A 22,162-nucleotide genomic window follows, 5' to 3' on the forward strand; every position below is an offset into this window, starting at 1 on the left:
TTCATATATCTCAGTATTGTGTTTATATTTTTACAGCATGATACTGTTAACTCAGTCCATAAATTGAACCTAACCTCTGGTTTTCTATGGAATTCTTCCTTAGCCACTCAGTGGTTTTGCTGTTGACTTCTGCCTACGTGCAGTGTTTTGCATATAATCTTTTTTCTCAGACCACTTGTCCAGTTTTCCTTTTTGTCCTCTAATATAATTTGCAGTCCCATCAAGCTGGTTGGTTGTCAATTTAATAAATGTAGTCTCTGTTCCATGATCTGGGTCACTAATAAATATAGTGAGTATGACCAGACCCAGTGTAGGTGACTTTGGGAACTGCATTCTACACACATATTTTGCATATTTTGACAGATACTGGTGATTTCTGAATATTTGGAGGTGTTTGCTTTTTGGGTTTTTTGTGTTTTTTGTTTTATTTGTTTTATTTGTTTTATTTTTTGGTAGGTTTTTTTGTTGTTGTTGTTGGGGTTTGTTTTGTTTTGTTTTAAATTGTTTTGTTTATTCCTTCTTTTTTCCTGATATTCATCTTCATTAGTTTCATTTCAGTCTAATGTGTTTAGCTTGCACACATGAATATCATAGGAGCCAAAGTGTCAGGATATAGATCTGCTTCTCTAGCTTGCTCTTTTATTTGGCAAGGAAATTTGCTTTGACATTTTTGATTTGATGCTGTCTTTTACTCATGGTCTTGTATTCTTTAAAGTCTTCCCAAACAGACTGATTATAGCTACTGTGTGTTTCTTCCCTCTGCCCTTAATCCTGGTCTACTTTTAACCATCAGCACCTTAAAATGCTATATCCTGGACCCACCTGAATAAAAACTTCAGTTGGCTTTGTTGTGAGGCAAGAAAATGTAATTAATATCATTCATCTAGACTTCTGTAATGCATTCCACAGTATGTCAAGCAATGAACAATCAGAGGAAGACTGGGATTAGTAGAGTGAACAGTAAATTAGGTAGGAATGAGTTTATAAGATGTTGGCTACGTGGAATTGAAACAGGTGGAGTTTTGTGGTGAAATAGTTTTGTCTGCCAATAGCTGTTAGCACATTTTGGGAATGATTTGCTTCGTGTTTTTACTAAAATGTTGGGACTAATTCACTAAATTTGATTAAAGCACTAGATGGTGCAGAATAGGAGAAGCCCTTAACACAGGATGAGGGTTTTTTATGCAACTAAAAGGGAACATCCTTGAGAAACAAAGAAATAAAAATGGAACAAAATGTCACTGCATAAAACAGAAAGTGGTGGATTTAGGAGCAGATGGCAAACATAGATGAGAGTTTATCCAGGAGCAGCACTGGCAAGGAGAAGCTTTGAGCCTTCTGGCTGGTCAGAGGAGGACTGAGAACCGGCTGTGTGATGTCGAGCTGATGGCAGGTGTGACTCTGGGATGTGTGAGAACAGAGGCATGCTTGTGTCCCCCTGGAGCTCCCCCAGAGCCCTTTCACATTGACACACATAATTCTGCTCATCCATACTGGAGAAAGATCATTTGAAGCCAAAGAGGATACAGGGGAGGAGGATGAAGATAACCAGAGCATAGAATACAGTCTAACATGAGAGACGACGTGGAGGTAGAAAATGCAGGTTAATAATGCTGCCATGTATGCTAATATGGGAGCAATGAGGGAAGGTAATCACCACTAGAAATAAATAGTACTTCTTGGAGGGAAGTACTATCTGACATACTATACAAAGGGATCCACAAGATCCCAAATTCACAATACAGACCTGAGACATAACTTGGAAAAAAATACATTGCATTTTTTGAAAATACCACTAAGTTTAAACTTAGAAAAACATTCCACATTCTGTAGAAAACTTCTGAGTGAGACATGTTTGCGTGACCTTTCAGAGACCCTAGAGAAAGGAGATGAACAAGATCTGGATCATTTTGATTTTATCTTTAAACTCACAGCTGTCACAGTTTGAAGATAAGTGAATTTATAAAAAGCGGAAAACTTGTTATCTCAGAGAGAAATACTTTGAACGCCATCTGTCCTGTGTTTTCCTGAATGGAAAAAAAAGTGTTTGTCCATCAAGGTTGCTACTGGACAAGCATGTAGGGCAGATGTGAGAATCTAAAAATAGCATTGGGCGGGGGGGAGAATCCATTATGATATCTAGGTTATTTTCTAATTTGTTTACTAGATAGACTGGTGGTGTTTCAATATTATTTCAGCATTATCCTGATGCAGGGATATATTGACTAAAACCCTGTCTGTTCCATCAGACTTTTTATTATCAAATGTTAAACTTTTAACCTCACCTTCTTAGTGGCTTATGCCTGTAAGAGTTTTTTTTATTTGAGAAGTTCTCCCAAGCCTTTAATGCTGCAGATTCAGGAATAAAACCAGTGTATTAGCAAGTGTATCTGTGTGGGAGGTCTGACAGAGATACAGTATGATTATCAAATAATCATAGCAGGAGAAAATACTGCTCAAGAAGGCTAAAATAGATTTCTGTGTAGTCTTGACACTTGATTGTTTCCCTCCCTCACACAGGTGAGGTGAACAGTCTGGTGTTTTTATTTGAAGAGTATATATTCACATGTTGTCTCAGTAAGATGGAGCTTTTTATAAAGATAATTAAAACATAATGCACACTGTTACTTAATACTTAAGTTTTAGTGTTTGGAAATATGAAAATACTACTTTTAAGATACCCTTATGGGTAAAGTGTACAATGTTTAGAATATAAAAAAGATGTATTGCATAACACAGACCAATGTTCCAGTATGACCTTACTCCCAACAAGCTGGGACTAAGAGCAAAGAGGCACTGAGTCCAAAATGACTAATTCTCTCCCTCCATGAATGGCCTATGGGAATCCATAGACTGCCAGATAGAAAGAACTAAAGAAGTTCCTAAAGAACTGCCAAATGGGGTTTCTGCTCTTCCTGAGACAGTGGAAGTAGAAAAGGAGGAAGGAGTAGAAGTTGCAGCCTTTAAACTATTCACCGTCCCTGGACCACCCTCTTCCTCCCCAGTTCAGAGAATGTTGCAGATTGAATGTGCTTCATTCTACAGCTCTTATTGTGTCTGACAAACAGTGAAATGCACTGCTGTCAGTAACAGAGAGTAAATGTAGACCTCAAGGAATGGCCCTGAGGAGTCTTTTGCTTCTCAGAAACTGAATCCAAATTTATGTACAACAACTTTATTCACATGCTAACGTGAAGTAGGTATTCCCCTCTTTCAGCTTCTATGACATGTTCTTTTAAAATACTGCTCTCAGTTCTTGATGTTGTTTCAGTATTTTTTTCTTCCCCTTCTGTATGTTTCTGAGGTTTTTGTTATTGCAAATAGCTCCAAACAGGAGCTCCTCTAACATATCCAGCTCTGTTTCAAGAGCCAGTTTGATTCTCTGGAGAGACTTAACTGAGTTGTCCCAGCCTACTACTCAAGCAACCATTTTATAGCATGGTGTCAAGAATACGTTGCATGCCCTGGGTGTGGTGTCAGGCACGTAGGGAGCATTGATGTTACAAGAGTCCTATGGGGTTACAGGAATGGAAAATACCAGCACTGGTGCATGCTCACCACTGCTGTAAGAGGAAGTGATGCCTGCAGTGAGGCTCCCTCAGAACCGCACCCTGACTCGACTCCAATGGAGCCAGCGGCTTCTTTCCAGGAGGAGTCCCTGGACCATAGGGCCTGCCAGCAGCCTGAGCCATCAAGGGGCCTCAACTTCAGTGGGAAGCTGAGCTTTCTGTGGTGGGGATGCTCCTGAGTTGTTTTGGTGAAAAGCAAGCAGAAAAATGCAAAATAAAATATAGTCCATTTAAAAGACAGGAAGATGACTAAGCTGGTGAATAAGATGCTCTAGACAAATGACAGGGAGTGGCAGGGCAGAGGAGCTGAAAAAACAGCAGAATTGGGAAAAAAGCCCCAGTGTTCTGAAAATTCAAGTTAACAAATATGTAGGGGATAAGATGGAAAAAGGTGAGGCAGGTATTTAGGTTCTGGGTAATAAGAACAGAAAGGGACTTTATGAAAGCTAGATCTGGGTGACTCAGGAAACAAGATGAGCTTCTGAGAGGCAGTTGGGAATGTAGTCTGAGAGGAACAGGAAATAGTAGGAGGGTGAAAGGTGGACTCCTGTTCTGTAATGGACTTCAATTAGTAGGAAGAATGAGAGGGACACAACAGTGCTGCTGAATCAGAAGAGCAGAAATGCAGTGGATGTTTAGAAGCCTGATGCTGATTTTCTTATTAGGGTTGTTTTTTTGGAGGTGAGGCTGGAAGGAGGCCAGGTAAATGAATCTTACATCCAGTAAAGTTGTAGGGGAGAAGGATGCAAGAACATTGTGAATGTTGCTGATAGTGTTGGAAGAAGAAAGAAAAGCCAAGAAATGAGTTGGACGGAGTTTGGCATCACTGTGATGGAAGCAAGAAGGCTGAGAAAGCATGAATACTGCAAAACATGGATGGCACCCAAGTTAAAAAGGGTTTGATGAATATTGCAGACGGAGTGTGGGTAAGAACATTATGAACTTTAAGCTGTTGTGTTTTATGAACTTGAAGCTGTTGTGCTTGCTTTGTAGAAGACAGAATCTGTCCCAAGGTTAATGAATGTTATGGCACATTACCATGACAATTGAAAACTCACATGAAAGTCCAGAGTTCCCTTGTCCAATGAGTTGTACAACAAGCACAGAATGAAAAGGGTTCCTTTCTGCACAGAGTTAAAATCTGAGAGTGAGTCAAGGGCAGATGACACACAGAGACAGGAGGTGGGAAATAGAAGGCATTACTTATAAGGGAAGATGAGGCTTCCATCAAGCGTGCCCAAGCCATTATCAAGGTTTCAGAGGTCAATACAGCAGGCAGAGTTTTAAGGAGAAAATGGAAAGATGTCAGTGAATCAGCTTTGCTAGTGTTGTCAGTAAATTGTTCCTGAAATTGGTAAATGAGCGATACCAGGATTGGAAGATGATGTGTCGGAAAGTGCAGTGTGATGTAATGGGGCTGCTGGGGGAAGGAATGCAAAGAGTGGCTGGGAGTGTTTGTGACAGCATTTTGCATGGTCTGAACATGTGTGCATTTTTTAAGGCCAGAAAGAAATGCAAAACGAATACAGGCAATGTAGGCTGGTGCTCTGAACTATGGGGATGGGTAGAAAAATGTGTTTTATAATCTGTGTTAGAAAGACCTGCACCCAGAAGTGAGAGAGAGAGCAGGTTACACATAAGGTGACACTGATGTTACCCAATTTGAATGAGTGGCAAGGGTGCCAGCATTTTGGATCAATTAATGAGGGAAGGGGGATTAGGAAAATACAAGTCTTTTACAGTGATGTTGGGCTTAAAGTGAGACATCCTCAAAGTGATTCCTGAGAGACTGTTCAATATTTTGTATTTGAACATAAATCTGGAGTTAGAGCACTGTCCAGCAAATAAGAAAACTCATACAATTATATTGACTACAATGACGATTTTTTTTTTAAGGCCATGCATCTGGTTTTTCGTTTATCACAATTATTGGTCTCCTGTTGCAGCAGGGACACTGATTCAGCCACAGATATAGCACGAAATCACTAAAAGGGCTTATTCCCAGAGTTGTGTTAACAGTACTGGTATGATGAAGTAGATGGGGATGAAGTAATGGGGAAAATTGCACAGTCATGTTGATGCATGCAGCATTAAACCCCATGATGCCTGCCCAGGGAAGGACAAAATTGGTTTTAAAAGTAGATTGAAAACATTAAAAAGATAGACACCATATTTTAAATTGGATTAATTTGAAGTATACTGTAAAATCAGGACTGATGTGGAGTGTAGTAACTGTACTGCTGCATATGTTCTGTCATGTACACTCTTGTCCTCAGCTTTTCAGTTTTGAAAAATTACTAAAGATACCCTGGTGAAGTTTTTGCATGTCTGATTTGCCCACCTCAATAACCAAAAAAGGAGAGTTAAATGAAGAATTAGCCAAATGAACTGGCACCTGAATGCTAGTTACTGCATTTCTCGTGTTGCAGTTCCAGTAGTAATGATTGTTTCACACACATTAATTTCTCCTTTGGACTTTGGCTTCTGCACTTAAGTACAGGGTCTGAACTCGATGGGTTGCACAAATACATGAGAAAGTTAATTTATCCACTAACATGAGGCTGACCGTAGCTCTGCCCTTACACTGCATTATTTCTGCAGGAAATATCTGCAGGACTATCACTATGAAACGGTTCTGCTTGCTAAGCAAATGTGGAGCAGCACAGACAGGAAGAAGATAAGTAGAAAAAATGCTAATTTTAATGCTGAAGACCGATTTAACTAACCTTCATTTGTTTTAAAGTTTAAATATTTACTCATTTGCAATATTTGCATGTACTCTTTCCTGGCCCGCAGCAGCACGCACGTGGGTTTCTCTGGCGCGGTGTGAAGAAGGAGCGGGGTTTGCAGTTCAGGGGGTTCTCTGCCTGCAAGAAACCAAGGGGGTCCCCGCAGAACGCCCGTGCTGTCGCTCCCCTAGAGCCGGAGTGGCATTCCCGGTGGCCGTAGCTCCCAGCAGGGCGGTGGCACGGGGCCCGGGCGCTGGCTGCCGGCCAGCCCGCAAGTGCAAGGGCTGCAGCTGCCACCGGGCCCTGCCTGCTCAGCCAGCGCCGCTCCACTGAAAAACCTGCCAGGCCCCTCAAGGGGAAAAATAGCAGGGGGAAAAAAAAGAGCAGCTCTTGTACAACTGTGCCAGCGCAACCCGGAGTGCCTTCCGCCTCAAAGCAAACAAAAACCAAACTGAAAACGTCCAGTGGGGGATGGCAAAGCCATCCACCACCTGGAATTTTTCATGCAGTCACTAAAAATACAAAACCTGCAGTATTGCTGTCCTCACATGCGTAGCCTGAGCCTAGGCTGAGCTGCAGCACACCGGGGAAGTTACAGCTGCGATTTTAGGAAGGGAATGTTTGCATTTTTCCGTTGATTTTCATGATTATCTGTAGTTCTAGTGATTATCTTCAAAATAGGGCACGCTGTGTTACCAGTAATACATGTATCCTGTGGCAGTGAGCCAAGCCAGTAATTGAAGGTCAGGGATTGTTTGTCGAGTGCAGTTCAGTGTGCTGCCTGATTCCATAGGGGACTGGCAGTGCCAAAGAACAAAGGCAGCTCTGTTCTGCAAGCTTATAGTATGGCTTGTTTGACAGAGCTCAGGCCCAATTGTGAGAAGAAGCAAACAGTAGTGGAAAACAGTGCTAAAATAATGTGACTACTAAATAAGCCTTTTTAAAGTGTAGTAGGTTGCAAATGTCAAAACCTGGCTTGGATAGATGCCAATTTTTAAAATTCTTATTTAGAAATTTACCTTTATGTGGCAAATCTGTGTTTTGTTAAGAACATACACATATATATTGTAGTAAATTTTGTAAATAGTAATGATGTAAATGTCATTTTATGTCGCCTTAGTCTACTTAAGATTAACAATTATACCAGTAGCAATTTCCTTGGGGTTTTTTTTAACTTCCAGAAGGTGTTTCACCACTTAGTGGGTTTTTCCTGAGTATGCCTTTGAGTGAAACTCTTGGAAATAAGAGTTGCTGAGTTAGTATTCCATGCATAGCTGGTGCAACTTGAGAATTTTTAGCAAAATCCCTCTGTGTTAATGAATTGGTGGTGCTGGGCTGGGTATTAATATTCTTTGTTACTAAGTCTCCGTCTATTAATAAAGCTTTGTCCAAACGGGCAAACTTGCCTGTCCTCCAGACCGTCTTGTGATTTGTATTTTAATAGTGTCTGTCCTGGATGTTATTAAGGATTGCCCGCTTTGACAGTTGCACTACATGCCACCCAGCTATCACAGCACCATTAGTTCAAGAGTAGCATCAAGTATGTTGTGCTCTGTAATAGGCATTTTTCACTTGTTTGCCCTTCCTGAAATAGCTGTTAAGTGTCTGGGTCCTTAAGAGAAATGGTAAAACAAAACCTAAAACTGTATGAGAAAGGGGGGGAATCTAGTGGTGGAAGTAGTATGCCTTTGGGTGCTCAGTACTTCTTGGAGGTAATCTAAAATGTGCTTTAAAAGTTAAACTGGAGATCATACAAGTACAGAATTAAGTTTGGAAAAATACTTTGTTTATTGATTACTTGGCAAAGTCTTAGTTCCAATATATTTTCTGGTGTCAGCTATTACTGATGGGTCAAGTTTTATTTCTTAGTGGTGATGAGGCCTCTGAAGGACCGAGTCTGTGAAAGCCTGTCCTGCTTCTGCTCTAAAGGGGGAACAGCAGTGCAAACTGCAGCCCCAAACCTGGAATAAGGCTGCACTTCAGTCTTTGCTACTGCATGACCTCTGTCAGTTCTGGTGAAAGTGACTGAGGTATTATTCCCCCCTACCCACTGAGAGGTGGTCTGGAGAAAAAGGAAGTGAAAGGAAAGCAGGTCAGAATGATGTCACTAAGATGTTTAATTTCTTTCTCTGGAGATAAGGCGCTGCAGCCCTACCAAGGCATGGCTGGGGCAGGAGGTGTGTTGTGGGGGAACCAAGGAGGTTAGTGAGCTGTGTTCTGCTGGTGGTGAGCCCTGACTGGATCTGGTGAGGGGCTGTGGCGGGGGTGCCAGAAACCAGAGGAGCAACTGTCCAGTCTGGGTGGTCAGGAATAGACGGAGGCTGCTCAAGGCACTGCAGCCTCCCTGCAGCCTTGCTGCCATATAAGGCTGCTCAGCTGCCTTGAGCCAGCCTGCATGGAAGACCACTTAAAAAGGAAAATCAATACAATAAACTGTCTCTGCTGGTGTCCTTTCCAAGTGAAATCCAGGAGTCTTATGTGGTTTGAGCACAGGGTGGGTCGTGTACAAACACCATGTACAGGTAGCCTGGTTCCTGCCTTTGCTCATCTGCTATTATGGAGGAAAACCAGGTTGCTGGAGAAAAGCCTGTGATGGGTAGAAAGCCTTCCAGTTCAACTTTAATGTTTAGCTGTACCTTAGTATTTTATTTCAGAGCTTAGTATGTTATAGCATTCCAGTACACCTTTAAGCTTACATCATTTGGAATAATTCAAGATGAGAACAGAGATGTAGTCATACATTGATTTCCCATTATTCTCATACTTTCTTGGCAAATGACGTGCCTTGTATTTTTTCCGTGAAGTGAAAAATGTACAGCTGTTTATGTTTAAAGAGATTGGGGAAAACAAATGTCTCTATTGCAACCTCCCTTGTGATTATTTTTTCTTTTTTTTTTTCTTTCTTACTATCCATGCTTATGTATGTGAGCTAAGCTCAAGGAGTATATTACAGGTGTTTTTGCTAAATTTCTCTCTGGAAATAATTTTCTCATTAGTAAGTGTCCCCTGAAACTTTTCCCCCTGGACTATTCAGTTGAAGTTTCCATGTGAACTGTTATCAACTAGTTAGTGACATTGGCTAGTGTTCGAGTGAAAACACGTGAGGTTTTTGTTTGTTTGGGTTTTTTTTTGCGGGGGTTGGGGGGGCGTGTTTTGGGTGGGGGGTCGTCACGGAGAAAACAGGTTATATACTAAAAATGAGAAAACTGCTTGAGAAGTTTTCCGCCAGTTCCCGGAGACTCTGGTGAAGGCTTTTGGCCGCGCAGCCCCGGCTCTGGCGGCGCAGGGGGGAGCGGAGCCGCCCACCGCCCTCCGCTCCGGCTGCTCCTGGACCCAAACCAGGCACTGAGCTCATGCCTGACCCGCCCTTCCTTTTTATTGCCTTTTTTTTTTTTTTTTTTTTTTTTTTTTTTCCTTTGGTTGAATGTGGACGAGCTGCAGCCCTCGCTTGATAACTTTCCAGAGCCAACCCGCGGGAGGGATAGAGAACAGCTTTCCAAGGCCAGGCTCAGCTTCGCGGGCAGAGGAAGCACTGAGGCTGTAAACGAAGCTCGAGGTTGTGGCGTGGAGCAGCGGCAGCAGGAGGCTCAAGGCCCCCCGGTGCCTCGGCCGCGCTCCCGAGCCACGGCCACACGTGCCCCGGGACTCCACCCCCGCGGGACGTGGCTGCGGGCCGCGCCTGACGAGCGCCGCCTCTTCCCCCGGCGTGCTCTCCTCGCCCGACGCTCAACTCGGTGCTTCACCGCCCGGCTCCTCCCGCCCCGGCACCGCGCACTGCGCGCCCGCCCTTATGTAAGCGGCGGCATCGGCAGCGCGCCATGACCCAGCGGCGGGGACGCGCCGGGGCCTCCGCAGAGCGCACAGCTGCGCGATAGTCCGCGCCGGCCCCACAAAGGGCGGGCGGTGAGTCGTCGTCGTCCGCCTCCCCGCCGCCTCCGCCTCTGGCCCCGCAGTCTCCGCCCCCGGCACGGCCGCCCGGCCCGACCCGGAAGCGGCGCGGTGAGAACCATTTTCCTTGTGAGTTCAAAGGCGGAGGCGGGCGCGGAGGTCCCGCGGGCTGGGCCGCCGGGCGAGGTGCGTACCGGCCGACGGGGCGGGGGGAGTGGGACAATCCGCCGCTGTCGTTCGGAGGGGGGGTGGGGGGCGCCTCCGCGCCTTCCCCCGCGGCATACATGCCCGCGCGGACACTTTAACTTTGCGACGGGCGCCTTTGTTTGGCCTCCGAGGCTGCTGGGGCGGAACGGGCCGCGCCCCCGGCCCGCGGGGCTGTCGCGGCCCTCGGCCCCTCTCCGTCCTATCCCTGCGCGGAGCTGCGCACGTGACGAACGGGCTCCCGCGGGGGCGCGCGCGGCGCGGCACGCGGCCGGCGACGGCGGCTTTGTGCGCGGCCCGGCGAGGACGAGAACGCGGCGACCCCGGGACAGCGTGAGTACCGGGCTTCTCCTGCGCCCGCGGAGGCGAGCAGGGCGGCCTGCGCCCCTCGGGAAACAGGAGAAAGGGAGTTAAAAAACCCTGAGATTTTGTGGGGCTTTTTTTTTTTTTTTTTTCCCCTTTTTTCAGTTAAGTTTATGCCGTTAAGGCGGGGTGTGGGAGCGGCAGGACTCGGTGCCGGCCGTTAACGGCACGGACCCCGCCGTTAGAGCAGCCGTGGGCGCCGTTGGTGCGCCTTGCCATGCGGCAGCTTCGGCGGGCAGCGGGCCCGGCTGGCGCTGCCTTCTCCCCGCGTCCCGACGGGTACTTCCTTCTGCCCCCCCCGCCGCTGAAGGGCTGCGAGAGTTCCGCCCGGAATAACGCCTTGGCTGGAAACGGCCTCTTCCGTAGGGACTGCAGGCAGGGTAATCCGCGAATGAGGAAACCCCGTGCTCGATTTTAACGTCAGATCTGCTTTACTGATTGTCCGCTCATTTCCACTTGGTAATTCTGCCTTTGAGTACAAACCATGGCAACAAACAGGCGTTGGAAGAGAGCTACAGCTGTTTCGAATGATTAAGTGTCATAAAGAAAAGGTGTCGGTGTTTGCGCTATTGCAGACTAAACAGCAAGGCTAGAGAACAGTATGTGGAAAAGTTTACTGAATAGCATGTAAAAATTAGGTTTAATTAATATTTTCAATTTTTGTGGTTTAAAGAGGAAGAAGTATTGAATATAGATGTTTTAGTGCAAGAACAGCTTTCTGAATTACATTATTAACTCTTTAGAAGTCTTTTTGGCTTACGGCATAAATTCCTCTAGAAAGATTTTTTTAAAAGGGGTCACTGCGGTAGGTGTACATTGTAGGATGTGCTTTTGTGGTGTGGGGAACAGGCTTGCAGCACAGAGTGCCCAGCTAAGCAGGCTGTGAGCTCCAGCGAGGCAGCTGAGGCAGTGCTACGTGCGGGATGAGCTGGGCAGCAGCTGCGAGCTCAGCTGTAACCCGAGCATTTGCTGCATTGAGCCTTCTGGGTGTCACTGCCTGGCAGCGCCCAGGCTGCAGCAGTCGAGGTGCAGCAGCTTCTGGAGCCCTGGCCTGTGCCAGGGAGCTCCCTGCTCACAAGCTGGAAGCAGATTACCACCGCTCCAGCTGCTTAATTGCACTAGGCAGAGGTAAAAATGCACTGTGTGCTTGCTTGCTATTGCTTCCTTGGGAAAGTCGGTCCTGTGATTGCTCTGGGGATTTTGGAAAGATAAATAAAGGGATGACTTGTGTTATTGGGCATAAGAAAAGGCAGTCACTGAGAAATTTGCTGTGTTGGTATTTGGTGAATGCTGCTAAATGGTTTTGTGATTGTTTGCTGTGAAGTGATGGTAGTTTATGTCTTTTAAAAAATTACTTGAATTTCCAGAAGGTCCAGAATCCAATTCTCAGACTCAGTGCTGTGCCAGCTGCCTCTCGTAGGCAGGTTATTTCTGGCATGAGCCAGGATAAAACCATGGCGAAGGGGCAGAGTAAGAAACACCCTTTATTCAGCATCAGGGAACTTGTTAGCAAAGCAGCCAAAGAGAGAGTGTGTGTGTGTTCATAGAGCTCCCTTAGGCTAAGCAGGGAAATCTAGTGGGGGAAAAACTGGGATTTTTTTTTTGTTTTTTTTTTTTTTTTTTAAGCATGTAGTTAGAATAGTGGTAAAGCCAGGTGTCGCTTAAATTTGAGTGATTGAGTCCTCTGCTTAGTTGTGGTCTTTGTGGAATTGGGCTAACGTGTAAAACTTCTTTTACAAGCTACAGGTTTGAAAGGGAGATTTTCATTTACAGAGGTTCAGTTTTTCCTGATTTCTGCCAATATGCTTGGTTGTCCTTAAAGTTGTCCTCCGCTTTGGGAATGGAAAGAGCGAGCATCTGCAAGGACCGTTTTCTCTGAAAATCTGCAAAGAACTTGTTGGACCTTCTTATATATATTTTCATGTCATTACATACCCCATATGCTTACCTCTAATAGCTGACTCTAGCCTGCTGTGCTCTCAGTTTGTTTTTCTTTGGGCATGTGTGATATGTAGTGTGAAATTTAGTTATGTCTTCCATTTAAAATTTTTCAAATCCCTAACCTATCCCAGGTTGGGTGTCTCCTTGGTGGCCTGCCTATCTCGTGGAACTGATGGAGTCTGGACTTTGCTTTTCCAAGAAGGCGTTTACTTAAGGGTGGTGTTTTGTTGTTGATAGTGGGAATGTTTTTTAATAGCGTCTGAAAAATCTCAAGTAGTGTGCAGCTGAGTGGCTGCACACATAGGAGGAGGTGTGTGACATGGCATGGTTTTGCTTTATTTATTTACATATTTTTCCTCTGTGCTTGTGGGATAGCCTGCATCCTCCACATAAGTATTTTGGGGGCGTTGACCTGTCTAGAGGCATAGATCTATGAAAGTAAGGGAGAAGGCATTACGTTTCTCTTCTCAGAATAATCACACTCACAGATCTATATTTGGAACTAGTTCTTTTAATACCAGTAGGAAGATAAACCAGTGGCTCACATGTACCTTAATCTGTAGTGTTGTCTGAATGCTGAATGATAGCTGCAAGCCACATTCCACACAGTTTCGTTTTAGCTGATGATTTGGTATGTCCTGTTTGTAGTCGGAAACTCATTTATTGACCTGAATAATAGCTTAGAAAGTTAGAAGGCAGTGTGGGAAAAGTAGAACAGTGTGAGGGAAGACATGGGGGCAGTTAAAGAGCTGAAGGATGGCAATATTGGCTTTTAGAAGAAAAATCTGCTAGTGAGTTTATACACTCAACATTTTGCAATTTCATTATGTGAACTCCACCCTCTCTTAACCATTAGTAATACAAAATCCATTATAGGAAAGTGATGCAAGAGCAAAGGCCCTTTCTTAGCTATTAGAGGTTAAATAATTATTTACTGTTTGGACTCTGTAGTTGGACTACTATCATATACTCTTGCTCCTCCAGCCCTTTCGTCTAGTTATCTGTTGTAGAGATGATTGACTGGTGGAGAGGTTTGGCTTTTTTTCCTTCCTTGTCTGAGAAAGAGTAGCAGCTGAAGTGAAACCTTAAATAAAATGGAAACAAGAATGCTGTGCATTCAGTCGGAGCATTTGTGGAGTTTGATAGAATTATTAGAAAGTATAATGTATCTCCCATGAAGAGTTCTCTCATTTGTTTAGTAAGTGCCAGAGCTGAAGCTCCAGAGACACTTGGGTTATATTTAGCCTAATCTCGAGGCAACACCTTTGAAAGTAGGTAATGAAGCCTGATAAAACCTTGAGTGCTCTCTTAGGAGCTGCCTGCAGACTGGCTGAGGGCAGGTCACTGCTGCCCTGCTTAGTGGCTTTTGTCGAGTTACGGGATTGCTTCGTGCCTCAGTTTTCCCATCTGTAAATAGGTCGCGGTGATCTTGCCTTTCCCTGTAAGTACTTGGGGTCTCTTGCTGCAGGATGTTGCATGTGAGCTGTTATAGCAGCATTTTACAGATAAACAGGTAACATTTGCACAGTGCTCCATGTGGTTTGACCTGCCCTTGTTTCTCCTCTTTGTCTTTTTCCCCTGCGTTTTAAATTTAGAATCAGTCTCAAAGGACTTTTTTCTTTTCCTGTTTTCCCTCATTATTATTTTTTTGTCCTGTAAAATAACTTTCCTCTTATTCTTTTCTGTACCTCCATGTTTTTTCCCCTAGCATCCTGCATGCTCTTTCTGCCAGTCATTTCTTTTGTTCACAGATGTCTTCCTTTTGCTGTTCCTGTCTGCCCTCAGAGCAGCATTTCTCTCCCCACCATCCGCTGGGATTTCCTTTTCACCTGACTCATCCCCAGTAGGTACATCCCCGCTCCGCTGGGCTCTCCTTGTGCTTCTGTTCCAGGAAGCCCAGCCAGCAGGGAAGGGTTTGCCTGCTTGTCCCCTCTCAGGGGAGATCACTGGAGGCATGGCGCCCTCCCTGCTCGCCTGCTGCATCCTGCTGTGCCTGGATGAGGGCAGGGGCTTTGGGCAAAGGCTGTGCGAGGGTATCGAGGTGTCTCTGACTCCCTGCTGCCTTTTCTCTGTGCCTGGCTTTTGCAGCAGAGCTGGGAGATTTCTTGCTTCCTCCAGCAGCGAGGGTGGGCTGCACCTTGTTGCTTTGCCAGTCCAGGGGGTGAATGGGGAGGCTCCCGGCCCCGCTGTGAAATGCCCGTGCCCGGCGCTGTGGGCTCGGGGGCGGTGTGCTGGAGCAGCCGGTTGCTGCAGGGAGGAGCGGCTGCGGGGGCGGCGGGAGCAGAGTCAGAACAGTTCAGAGATGGGCAGGGAAATGAGATGGTTGACTTGAGGCAAGGTGAACGATTTCAGAACAGGAAGCGGGGGGAGGGATTTCTCTGCAGTCTGCTTCCACTTGAGCTGTCCTTAGTATAATCACTGCTGTGCTAGCTGGTCCTGCAGGCAGGGAGTGAGGAGCTTCGGGCTGAGCTGTCTGTTTAGGATGGAATGGTGCTCCGGTACTTTTAGCTTCTGTGGTAAACAATCTTGCTCAAGCATAATGAAGGAAAGGAAGCATGTATCGTGTAGTTCTCTTTTCTAGCTGGTTTTCCACCAATGGCACAAAGGAAAAAACCGACAGAACACAAAATCCTCTTTCCTTGTATAATTAGTAACTGTTATTTTATATTAATGGAAGAATGCATCAGTATTTATATGGTTTGGGGGGTTTGATATGCTGAGGTTTTTTTTCAGTTGCATGATTTACTCTGTTTTCCTTGACAGACATTTAAGCCCTTGGTTGGAAAAAGTGTATACAATTCAATTACTGCAGTAGAATTCCTTGTGGACAAACAGCTGGATTTCATAACTGAAGATAGTGCCTTTCAGCCCTATCAGGTAAGAAATTTGACTAGTGCATGAATACTATCCATTTAATTTATTTCAAATCCATGATTTTACTATTGTTTAAGTATATTTTATGTTCAAGTTTTGTGTTACAGGAACAATTTCCTATTGGTTATTAGTAGATATTGTTCCTTGTTCTGTGAACGATTATATTGGGTACTCTATTATTCTAGTTAATCTGAATCATGTCAAGGTGTACTGTGCCACGAATATTACTGTAGCACCTTAAGATAAAATATCTGACCCCTTTAAAGGTTAACCAGTACCATTAATTGTAGAGCAGATAGAAGATCGTATCCCTCCTTCTGAAGCTTTCATTTTCAGGTCTTTGCATGATTACAGTGATATTCCACTTACTGATTTTGGTTCTCTTGGAAAATGAATAACAAAAAATGTTATCTTAAAAAAGAAACACTCTTCTTACTGTTGCCTGCTAAAATTTCCAGTATACTTGATTTTAATGCCTCTCCATTAACTAGAAACACATTAATATATTAATGTGTATTTAAAGAACAAGAGAGTTAGTGATTCCCCCCCTTGCTGCTTCAGAAGAAGGTCTAAAAATCTCTTCTATGACAAATAGAAAAATACTTCAATTTGTGCTGAACTGATTGCATTTGCAATAGCCATAAATTCTTCCTTATGGCTTGGATGGTACACTGTGGTGATACAGAAATAGTACTTAGAGGCTTGGAATAACAGATGGCCCTGAATAAATGCTATGTAATTTTGTCCTGACACCCCTTCTTCCCTCCTGCTTCACCAAGATGTTTTTTTTTCCCAATGCCAAATACAGAGCTAGAAAAAGAGAGTGGCTGAGAGAGAATCCTAGGGAGAGAGAGAGAGAGGGAGGTTCAGTTCATGGAAGGGCTGGTGCTTTTGTGTGTCTGTGGTAGGGAAGCCAAACGAGTTGAGCATTTCTCACCAGGGTGAGGTTACGTTATGACTCAAGCTGCTAGAACAGTTTGGCTCTGCCACAGAGAGCAGTTCCCACTCTCAGACCCTGCACTAGCACCTTCAGTGCTCTAAACCAGCACAGCCTTGATTTGGAGCACGGGAGGGGGGGCACGGCGCAGGGGAGAAGCCTGTGATGTTGAGCTGAGCTGGATTAGCCCAGGGTGCATCCAGTGCTGCAGCTTCCTCCAGGGAGGGGGTCAGGATGACGCAACACGGAGTGGGAGATCCTCCTTTGGCAGCAGCGACTTCTTAAATCAGCTGAGCCATGAAGTGTAAATTCACCCTCAGAGTCCAGCCGCAATCTTCCCGATTCGTTTTACAAAGCAAATACTGGTGCTGCTATCTGCCCTTTGCCTGAAATCTGTCAAGATCATGTGTCTGGTAATGCTCATTCCAGTAACAGTAATCAATCTCCTTTTGGCAGTGGATCATTTCTGATCTGAACAAAGCGAGCTGAGCATAGAAGGACTGCCTTTTGTTAAACAATGCCATTGCCAGGCAGTGACATAGTGATGTTCTATGCATTTTAGGCCCTCCAAAGAATATTACCTGATAAAGCGTTAGGCTTGGAAGCACCTTAATTTGGGAAGGTGCATTCAGATTGAAGGTGTAATTTTAAAAAAATATGTCATATGAAGAGACAAAATATGTCATATTACCTTGATCAGTAATATGAAATTAGCCGTGTTGACGACTTCTCAAAGATGTATTCACCAAAAATTGCTACAAAGCAGTGTCTTGTCAAAAATAGTTCCAGAGATAAGCTTGTTCTCCTTAACTGTTGGCCTCTATTTTTGATACATAGAAGGCAATTCTGTGTTAGATCAGGCTGTTTCCTCCTCTCATTGACCACATAGTTACCTATTGAAATCTGAGATGAGGGCTGTTGATCTGTATCCATTGTGATAGTAGTAGTAGTAGTGACAAGATACTTAAATTGTTTATTTTAATATTACAATAAGTTTCCTGACAGAGATTCCTCTAAGTACTAAGGTACCCAGAATTTGCATTTTAACTGGATATTGCTTGGATATTGAGTGTAGTAGCATAAAACAGCATTGTGCTCACTGATGAATAGTGCAAAGATTTCTTTATTTGAATGGTTATAAAAAGCTTGAGAAATGTTTTTCATAGGAATTTCTCTTTGCAGGGCTGACAATATCTCAGTGCCAAGTTTCACAAGTTAATTGTACAGATAAGAGCTTTACTGAATGATAATGTCTTCAAGAAAGTAGAAACTATATGTACTAACAGTATGTTAGACAGAACTATTAGCTTTATTACTGAGACTTTTTTCTGCTCAAAGGTAGCTGAAGTGGGAGGATTGTTTCTATTCCTTTTGCCTGCTGTTTTCTGTTAATGGTAGAAATCACAGTCCTAGCCATTAATCACTTAATGTAAGGTAGTTGGTGCTTGTATGTTTTTGCTGAAAGACCTCCCTTTTCTTTGCCATAATACCAGATCCTAGATAAATCTTTGGTAAACTTCCTGTTAGTATCTCTTTTCCAAAAAAAAAAAAAAAAAAAAAAAAAAAAAAAGGCGTTTTTGCTCCCTTATTTAGTCTGGAATAGCATTGATCTGCTTGTGAGTAGAAGACAGAACTGAGGAATCATTCTGTGCAGGGATGAGTTAAAACTTTGAGTCTTCTGAAACGTGTTTAGTTTTTTGTTTAAGCTCTCATGGCTGCACATTTTCAATATGAAGTCCTTTGAGACCATGTTGACCTAAACACTTTTTTATTGCATTTTGCCCTTAGTGCCTAAAATTCCAGTATCTTCCTGCCAAAACAAACAAAGTTTGAATTTGTGTGGGAAGACTCCATTTCACTTCAGATACAATTCTTAACTACTGACTAATTTTTCCCATCATTACATAGGCTCGTAATACTGGTAATGGGCTTCTGCTCGCATCAGTTCTGATCAAGATACAGTTTTCACATAACTCTGGGCCCAAAAGGCTTCATGAATAAGGTGCTGCTGTCCAGTGTAAAGGTGACAACTGCTCAAAGCAGAGAAAACAGCACACTTGGCACCCTTTCAGACTTGGCAGGAAAAACAAAGTTTGAGTAGGCAAAGAACTAAATTACTGTCGTTACCAGAAGTGGTTCTTCTAGAACAAGATTAAAGAGACTTTGGCAGGACTTCTGGGGAATCGTGACCCATGCATTCCCATGCCATGTCTGCTCTTTGCATAAATAAACATGTTTCAATTGTTAAGAGATTCAGTGACCTTGCTAAGGGCTAGATGAATATCGTTATTAAAAGTAGGGTATGCTGCTGCATTATGTGAGCCCACTTCCATGTCTTCACAAGGTTTGCTATACCAACTGTAGCACTTGCCAGTGAATTTGTTCTTTACTGCTAAATGTGCATGTGCCTCTTCTTTTGTCTTTTGTGTGTACTGCTTAGAATCCTGCCCTTCTCTTTAGAAATTGCTTGGATTTCATGTGTGTGGTGCCTTAAACACCAACCTACAATTTGTTTCCTGTGGCTTTTATCTCTGTTGCTTCATGGAGGATGTAAACTGTATTATTCTCTATGTGAAACTTGTGTGTGACTGACTCATTCATTAATATGGGATGGTCAGACCATTTAGTCATGTAATTCTTTTTATGGTGGTGATGAGGGGATCTTGAGGGTAAAGCAGATGTGAAGGTTTGCTGTGGTACTTTGCTTAGCAATGGAATGAAAATTCTGTCCTTTGTAGGAAATAGATACAAAGTTTACTACATTTTGATTTTTTTTAATCAAATCAGTATCTGTAGGAAGTTTAGTCTTGAAATGGACATGTAGGTTAGGTCCTTAATGTGAATTCCACTTTGCATTTATAATGTCATGTGTGTTCTGTGTTTAAAAATTCACTAGTGTAGTGAGTTTAATAATGGCTCTTGGTGTAGTATAAAAATGAACGGTTCTTCCAAAAAGCTGTTTTAAGGAAAAATTACAGTTAAGTGTACACATACAAGTGTGACCTCAGTCAGATACTTTGAACTGAAGAGATTTTCTGTAATAAGTTATTTGTACTGTTCTGTGACATCTCTGTGTGTCTGTTTTGTGATACACATATTAAGTCAGGCAGCAGCAAAGCTAATCATGCCTTAATTTGTTTAAGCACTGTCGTTTACTTGAAGGACTATAGATGGGGATGTGAAGCATTAAAGCCCAGCATATGGTATGTGTGACCTCATCAGAGTGGTGTTTTTGTCTGGGTGGTGTTTGGCAGTGCCCGTCACGGACACTGTTGGGCTGAAATGTGTGATTCTGCTGTTGCTGGCTGAAGCAGCTGGAGTCAACTGCATTATACTTTGGACAAGCAAATGAAGAATAACAAAAAGTGTTTTATATTGTGGTTTTTTCCTAGTAAAATAGGCTTGTGGAAAGATCTGGAAAGACTCTGCTTTGCCTGGAGCAGTGAGTGCATTTCAGCTGTGTCTGGGTCGGGCAGAGCAAGGGTGCATGATTGATTATATACTTCCAAATATGTACATACTGTGTGTGATAATGTATTTCCAAAGGATTTCTGAGCACACAGCACTGGAGCAAATGTGCACAGTGGAGGCAGGACAGAATTCAAATGAAGTTTCTTCACAATTATTAAATGTCCTTCAAAGGGTATTTTACCACTCAGGGAGGAAAGTGGAAGGGTGCAGAGTCTTTAAAAAGTCCTCTTGCTTATTTGGTTTAAAGAAAAAAAATCTTGCTAAGAATGAATATTTATAGAGAAATCTCTCTTCAGACCTCACAGTCTCCTTCATAACTCTTTTTTTTTTTTTTTTTCTGGAAGAAAAGCCTGGTTGCTTTAGTGTTTCAAAATGGTACAGTCTGCCTGTCTACCTCTGTGCTGAAGGTTGCAGATGTAAAGATAGAGCAATGAGAAATCCCCCGTGGGAGGTGTTGCATGAACAGTGATAGGCACCTGTACTTTGCTCTTTTTCTAAATGTGTGTGGCACATCTGAATGCTGGCAGGTCAAATGTCTAACACACCTTCAAGATTGTTGAAATAATAAACTTTCTCACTAATCATGAAGTAGGTACATCAGATACAGGAGCTAATATACACTTACCTTGACCTATTACAAATTCAAGTCATATATGCCATTAAGAAAGACTTGAGTGAAGGGCCATGGGCAACACCACTGCTCTGCTTTTCTGTTCATTATATGCAGACATTGGATATTTCAGACCTAGATGCCTTTGGGTTCCATGACTTGTTTGCTTGTAGGAGCAAGTAAGCTGGGCTTTTATAGTAATGACATGTGCGCATAAATTCTTCTAACATCTTGAAACAGGGATAAAATAGTATTTTTCTCTCTGTATTTTAAGCACCCCATAATTATATGTGCACTCATCTTTCAGGCTTCTCTTACTTTAGGCTTCAGGCTTAAAAATAACTACTGCAGCTGAAAATTGCTTTTCCCATAAACTTTTACCTCCACTGATGGGCAGGAGGGAGCTTTTGGGGTTGGTCCCACCCTTTGAGGTTGCCAGAAGCAGCTGGGGAGCTCCGGGTGCCGGCCACAGAACCTCTGTGCTCCCCTCCTGCTTTCGGTTCCTCCACAGACAGCCCAGGCACACACGGCTTTCTGCATCTTTAACTCCTCTTAGTGTTGTGCTGAAGAACTGTCTCGATTCTTTCCCATGTCTCTGGACCACCCATAAGGAGTCCAGCTGGCTTCCCTGGCAGCCTTGTAAAGAGCGATGGTCTAAACAGCTCGTTACCGACACTTGGAGTTGAAGTGCTCGGCTCGAACATGTGGGGAAGCACAAAGCTGCGTCCAGCTAGAAGTGGGTCAGATGACTCATAGCAGTCCTCCCTCCCAGAACACGTGCAGGACAGGAGAGTTTCATCCCAGTGCTCACAAAAGGAGAGGAATGAGGGAGGAGGGATTGGCACCCTCCATTTGCAGAGTCAGAGAGACGAGTACATCATTTGCCCTAAGCTTGTATTTGTGCTTCTCTTCGAAGAAGAGCTTCTTGTTTGAGAGCCTTCTCTGTTTTCTCAAAAGAGATGGAATAAAATGGCAGCTTTCTGTTTTACCTTGATCTGGTAAGAAGTAAGAGCTTCAGTAATTTTTTTTGTCTCTTAGCAAGGTTTGGCTCAGGAGTGGAGTTCTTCAGATCTACAAGCCTTAGGGAAGTGAGCAGTGTGGAGGGGAGGCCATCAGTCACAGGAAGGTGACACAAATAGTGTGGCTCCAGCAGTTCAGGTGGAACTGCTGAAGCTGTGGGAAGGTACACAAGGAGGAATGGGGAAAGAGTTGAGAGGTCCTTGGGATAAGCTGAGGTTACTACAATGCTGATGATACTCAGATCCATAGGAAAACAGTTTTGCTTCCTTTGTGATATTCTTCCTACAATTTCTGAAAAACCAGTTCAATGATTTGATTTTATTGATGCTACTCTAGGAGGTAGTGTTTGAGTAAGTAACTAAAAGACTGGATTTCAGAATAGAAGAGATAGAACAAAACCTGCTTCTTTGAAGGTGAATATTAAATCCTTTTACTGTAGTATTTTGGTACTTCTGAAAGGCCGTGCTTGGGATTACTGAGTTTAAAAATCCATCCAATGTTTCTGGGTAAATATTTCCTGTGTTTGATCACAAGTGATTACTTTTTCACCAGTAAA

At 43.6% G+C, this 22,162-nt stretch overlaps 1 protein-coding gene across 11 annotated transcripts in view; it reads left to right on the forward strand.

Annotated features, from left to right (window-relative positions):
- The window catches only part of JMJD1C (jumonji domain containing 1C), a 159,912-nt gene that overhangs the window by 87,902 nt on the left and 49,848 nt on the right, over positions 1-22,162 (forward strand). For 4 of the 11 annotated variants that reach the window (XM_050976564.1, XM_030241494.2, XM_050976565.1 and 1 more), the window contains exon 3: positions 15,458-15,571. In XM_050976564.1, the coding sequence (XP_050832521.1) occupies positions 15,458-15,571 (114 nt within the window). Of the gene's footprint in view, positions 1-10,219; positions 10,373-10,642; positions 10,724-15,007; positions 15,193-15,457; positions 15,572-22,162 lie in introns of those variants that run through there. The other 7 variants (XM_050976567.1, XM_050976570.1, XM_050976568.1 and 4 more) reach the window with 5 other exon arrangements.

Source organism: Serinus canaria, chromosome 6 (genome assembly GCF_022539315.1).
Source record: "Serinus canaria isolate serCan28SL12 chromosome 6, serCan2020, whole genome shotgun sequence".
NCBI lineage: Eukaryota > Metazoa > Chordata > Aves > Passeriformes > Fringillidae > Serinus > Serinus canaria.